This window comes from Phaethon lepturus, unplaced genomic scaffold, assembly GCF_000687285.1.
Source record: "Phaethon lepturus isolate BGI_N335 unplaced genomic scaffold, ASM68728v1 scaffold3781, whole genome shotgun sequence".
NCBI lineage: Eukaryota > Metazoa > Chordata > Aves > Phaethontiformes > Phaethontidae > Phaethon > Phaethon lepturus.
In genome coordinates this window covers 11,247-17,058 of record NW_010518297.1, presented here as the reverse complement: position 1 = coordinate 17,058, position 5,812 = coordinate 11,247, and the positions used below count along the sequence as shown (strand labels likewise).

Genomic DNA, 5,812 nt, shown 5'->3' with positions numbered 1-5,812 from the left:
GAATGGTTGTGGTGACAAAAGGCTGCAGTGCCCAGAATCTGGCCTGGACACTGAAGTTCCGGACTAAAATTGGTAAGGACATCTCAGGATTGAGGGCAAGAAGGAAGCGTACTGTGCATCAGCCCTCTGCTGGAAGGCCTAATATTCCCTTCCTCAAATGCATTTTAGGTCCTGTAGTTCATCGACAGATTGTAGCCTCATGTGAGTAATTGAAGTAACAGCTCTGATCTTACTAAACAGCATAACTTTTTGTGTTTGTTTCTTTCAGGAACCTCTTAACAGCGAAGATGATGTGAGTGATGAGGAAGGACAAGAACTGTTCGATACGGAAAATGTTGTTGTGTGCCAGTATGATAAGGTAACTTCTATAGAACAGAATCCAAGAATTCTACTTTTGCTCTTCTTCCTATGAAGTCATAGTTTTTAAGTAATATCTTAGTGACTGTTAAGTACAGGTAGATCTGTAAAGATTATTATGTGCATGTTAATGTAAGAATTAGCTGTTGTTTGTTTTTAAAACAGGTTTGTACTAAACTTGATAATGAGTAAAGCTTAGAAAAATTTGCCTGCATTTTCTTTTTTTTTCATCATGTCTTTTTATGACCTTTAACAAAAAGGTCAGTCCTCTGGGATCAGGAGAAGTGAACTATTGTAAGTAAGTTTGTACCTTTGCTGTGGCCAGGAATGGAAGAAGTATTTGTTATAATTTAGACTCGTGGAATACTGTTCCTTGATCACTAAAAATATCTCTTCTTGACTGAGTAGTTATCAGAGAAGGTTCTTTCTGTGCTGTGCATTCTTTACCAAAATGGCAATGTGGAATGCTTTTGTTTATTTTGCTTTAAATTCTGCTGAAGTGTCTTGCCTCCTCTACAGTGACTAATTTCTTCTTACATATTTTCCCTGGAATATGCAAGGATTCATCCATGTCTGGAATTGTTTTAAGTATGTGCAGAGGATGTCAGACATCTTTTTACTGAGGTTGTATGCAGAAAGATTATTCAATGTAGATTTTCTTTCTTTTCTCCTACATTAGATTAATTGGACTACAATGAATAAGGATCCTTTTCAAAGCAGAAAAAAAGCTGTAAGATTGCTGACTAAAAATCCCTACATTGTGAAAAATAGTTTGGTTAGAAAATCTTCAGTTGTGCCCAGACTGTGCTAAACCTTGTCATCAGATTCAAGAGAGAATTTAAGATGGAGGAAAGTGGTATCTGTATCTATGTCCCAGCCATCTGTCTCCTCCAGACTGTAATTCAAAATTGTTAGTTTCGAGGCAGTTCATAAAGACAGTGAGGGATCTCAGAATAGCAGTCAGAAAAGCTCGTTGGCTGCTGCTAAAGCTGAGCAACAGGAACTACCCTGAAATCCTCACCCTTTCAAGTTAAGAATGTGGACTCAGTAGGGAACAGTGTCCATCGTTAATCTGTAGTGCCACGTGCTCTGAAAGGACTTAATCACTTATCAAACAATTGTTGTTCAGTTTGTCTCTATAAAATACACAGGGTCAGCTCAGTTGTTCTGAGCAGAGTTCCCTCTTGCACAGTGTCCTGCATCAGCTGCTGGTGGGTGCCTCGGGAACAATGAGACAAGGGCAAACGTGTAACAATGCTCATGTAGAGCATTTTACCATCCTTCTTGTGAACTGTCTCTTGAGGACAGGTAACGGCTTTGTATCAAATGACCAGCAGAGGATTTTTTTCCTTAATTTGTCATTTTGTAATTAATTTGATTATTTTTTGAATCTTTGTAAACTTTGGCTTATGACAAGAAGTTTCATAAATTATGTGATACGTGGAGAATTACCCAGTTTTTAACCCATTAGTTTCATATGATACCTCCCAGTTCTTCATTTAGAAGAGTGTTTTCCTCTTTGCTTCTTTGGGGCCTTTTATGTTGTTGCAGACCATCATAACCCAGTCATCTCTTTGAAATGAGAACTACACTTTGCTTGGTTGTTATTTGTACAGCTGTCCAAATATTTGATTATTCTTACTTTCATTCTCCTGATCTGTTTTATTCTTCTATATCTTATTTGATACCGGTAGATAAGGTTGAGGGAGGATCAGCGCTATTCATAACACAGATGAACCTTCACTTTATTAAGTGGTGTAGCAATGTTCTGCAGTAGTTCCATATGTGCTTTTGACCCCACTGAGCACAGAACTGATGTTCTCATGGAAAAGTCTTAGAGCATTGGGATTTCATTCCTGACTTGTAATTGTCAACTCAAACACGTAATTTTTTCTATCCGTATAAGTTGGAATTGTTTTTTCCATCGTCACTACCTTCATATACATTGAGTTACACTGTTGTTTTATTACACAATGAGTTAGGGCAGTAACATTGTTCTGCAGCTCTTCAGTAACGGTTCTTTTATATCATCAGTGACGTTTTGTCATTTTCCAGATGATTGGTGAATTCTTAAACCATGCAGATTCCAGCAGCACAAATCTCTTCTGGAATGATCTCATTTCACTGTAAAAACAGTGTTCTTACCCCTGTTTTCCCAGCTTTATTCAGTTATTTATTCATCTGAGGACCTTCCTTTTTGCCTCATTGCAGCTCAGATACTTCTGATGAGGGATTTTTGTCGAACACCGTTTAGGAAGGCAAGCAGATTATATATGCCAGATCTTTCCTTGTTCATTTATTTGCTGTTGCCATTGACTTACTAGCTTAAAGTGAGCACAGACCAAACAATAGTACTAATAATTGATTGAGTGCTATGGTTGTATCTGTTCTGGTGCTACTTTACTGTTTGTTTCTACAGCACTAACAGTATATGATATTTCCTGTCCTTGATGGAAATTTAAAAATTGCAATTGTTTTCTTGTCTTTATGCCTTTCGTAAAATTTTCTTAACTTTTTTTTAGATTGCCTGATTAGATTTTTATGTTTTATCTTCAAAAGTTTATGAAAACATTTTCCCTTTTGGACAGCATTTCAGCTTTCTGAAAGGTCATTGGTTTCTCTGAATATCTTGTTGCCCTGTTGCTTAATTGTACTGGTGGCCTTTTGCTTTTTCTGATGCCCTTTTTGATAAATGACAGGTATTTATCTGCTCTGTGCTTACAATATGTGGTGGGGTTTTTTGTTTGGTTGTTTTTTTGGTGGGATTTTTTGTTTGGTTGGGTTTTCTTATCTTTTTGCAAACTTTACTCTTCTACCTTTAGAGTGAATTTTGTTCAGTTTCCTTAGTTTTAAATTAAGCATAGTATAAATTTAGTTAAACACTCTTCTAGTGGATTTATTGACTTCATATTACCCCTGGGAAAATGTTTGTCTTGGGTAGTTGCTGTTAGTTCTGGTGATATTTTGTAACTCAAGCCCTGCACGCTGTCTTGAGCCAGGAGAAAGGTTGTGTGTTTTGGGGGTTCCTGACTTAGCTGCTTCCCGAAGTAGGACTTTTGACTATACAGTGTCTAAAACAGCCTCAGTGCTGCACATTGATGTTTACTCAGTAGGCATAAGATAATTGAAGTCTTTCAGTACTGCAGCTGTTTCTTGTCCTTGTATCTTCTCTGACCTCCTTCACCATAATGGTCAACCTGCTTCCTGTAGGCAGGTAGTATTTGTTCGGGAATCGTCACGAAGAAAGAAGAGTTACTTTTGTATGGAATGTTTTTGTCAAGAGAATATGAATAAAACTGTTGTTTAAGTTTTTGTCTTATCCTGTGTCAACAGGAATATCCATTATAACCTGAGGATCCATTATGTCACAGACATATGGACTCTCTTGGGAGCAAGAACAGAATGAATGTCTTAATTTTTTTTTTTTTTTTCCCCCTGTCCTAGTATTTCTTTGGTTCGTGCAAATAGCTGGACCGATCTCACAGATTAATCTTACTTTTTTTCTTTTTCTTTTCTTTTCTATTTTTTTTTAAAACAAAGCCTTGAAAGGGCCAATATTTTAATGGGAAGACTGTGGGTTAAAGTTGAAGCTTCATGCCATCTTCCCCAATACTGGAGGTTACTTTTCTCACTTGACATTTTATGATGAGAATTGGAATGTAAATCATATGTAATGACTTACCACTGAGGAGAACTTACAGAACTTAAGACAAGCACATATATTCTATATCAGCTTGTGCATTTTGTACCATAGAGATCTGCAGACTGAAAACCTTGCAAAAAAAAAAATCCACTAGCCTTTTAACCAAAACTTAACTTCTGGAAACCCAGAGTCTAATACTAGAAGTGGAAAATTGAATGGGCCTGTTATCTATCTATACTCAACATAATCAAACTAGTTTTCATGCAGAATGGAGTTTAGACAAGAGGTGCAAATAATAAAACTTAGTGTTTGACCCTTTCAGGGCTGATTTAAAATGTTAGTCTTTCTGTTACAGTGGTTGAAATGGGGATTTCTGGTTTTGAAGTGGAGTTTCATGGCTGTGATAATCAAAGATTATTTCATCAAATTAAAGCAGCACTAGTGGATATATCTCTTCTTTTCAAACAGCGTCTAAAATTGTGCTGTACGGCTTGGGTTTTGGAATGCCTCTGTGCTTGCATAGTTTTGTGACAGTTGCTGTCCCTGGCTTAAGAAATGAAAACAGAAACTGCTGCTGTATGCATAATTAGTTTTTGGTTTTCATCGCTAAACGCAGAATTGATTTTCAAGCTATTTGTAATAATTTAGTAATGTATGTCTAATAGTTATTTTCATTTTTTTCTTGCTCTTATAATGTATATAATGTGTTTTTGATGCAGAGTAATAGTTCAACTTTTTTCCCTGTTTTTAGATTCATAGAAGTAAAAACAAATGGAAATTTCATCTCAAAGATGGCATCATGAATCTTAACGGAAGAGATTATGTATTTTCCAAAGCCATTGGGGATGCAGAATGGTGAAGTTTTAAAAGACAAAACAAAAAACTCCCTGTAAAAGGAAAAAAAAATGAAAAGCAGGAAAGGTTGAGACTTGGACGTATACTCCAATCAAAACGTGTATCTGCACATCAGAAATAAACAATAAACAAAAGTATTGGAACAAAGGTAAAATGTGGCAACAAAGACACTACTTCAGATGAGCAAGCCATGGACTGTAGCAGCTATAGCATTGTCTGGGAGCTGGTTTTGTGTGTTAGGAATACCTTTATTATCAATTCTACATACAGGTACCTACAGCTGGTATTTAGCATGTAAGGCTTTGTTCCCCCCCTTCTTCCCCTGATTTAAGATTTTAAAATACTTCTTCCACTGATTGAAGGAACTCTTCCCTTTGATAGATTATTAATCTGAAAACGCTTATTGTGTGTACAAATCTTTGCTTTGAACACTTCCTTTTGGTAGTGAGGATGGTCAGAATGTTACTTAAACTGCGTGCAAGCTTTGTACAGAAGGGTAAGAATTAAGGTGTTAAATTTTAAATAACTTCTATAAGGAAAATATTTTTAATTCTGATATGCTCATTAATTATTATATCTATTTGTTGTTTTCAGTTCAGTTCCCCACAAACAGGTTGTTCCTAGCAGTTACAAAACGGTAAATGATCATTTATATTTCAAAATTATTTTAATTTCATGTAAGTGATACCTTTTATTTAGGGCTGTATTTTTTAAATACTAAGCATCTGTAGCTCCCTGCCCCCCGAAAGTCAGATTGCTTAACTTGTTAATTACATTCTTTCTGTTTGGTGGTGGTTCAGCATCACTGAACTGAAATGAATAATGTAGTTGCCATTGAATTTTTTTAAAAAGGCTTTGGAGACCTTTTGAGTCAGATGTGTAGGTAATGGCATAATAGATGCATTCCTTCACTTGCTTACTACATATGTAGTCCAGACATCCACAAATAATTCAACA

The 5,812-nt window shown here is 36.0% G+C and overlaps 1 protein-coding gene across 1 annotated transcript in view; it reads left to right on the top strand.

The window, feature by feature from the left end:
• Positions 1-5,354, top strand: part of GTF2A1 (general transcription factor IIA, 1, 19/37kDa) — an 18,511-nt gene extending 13,157 nt beyond the window's left edge. The window contains exons 7-8 of the mRNA XM_010296668.1: positions 269-358; positions 4,752-5,354. Of these exons, the coding sequence (XP_010294970.1) occupies positions 269-358; positions 4,752-4,859 (198 nt within the window). The 3' untranslated portion in view covers positions 4,860-5,354. The remainder of the gene's footprint in view (positions 1-268; positions 359-4,751) is intronic.
• The last annotated feature ends 458 nt before the right edge of the window (positions 5,355-5,812 follow it).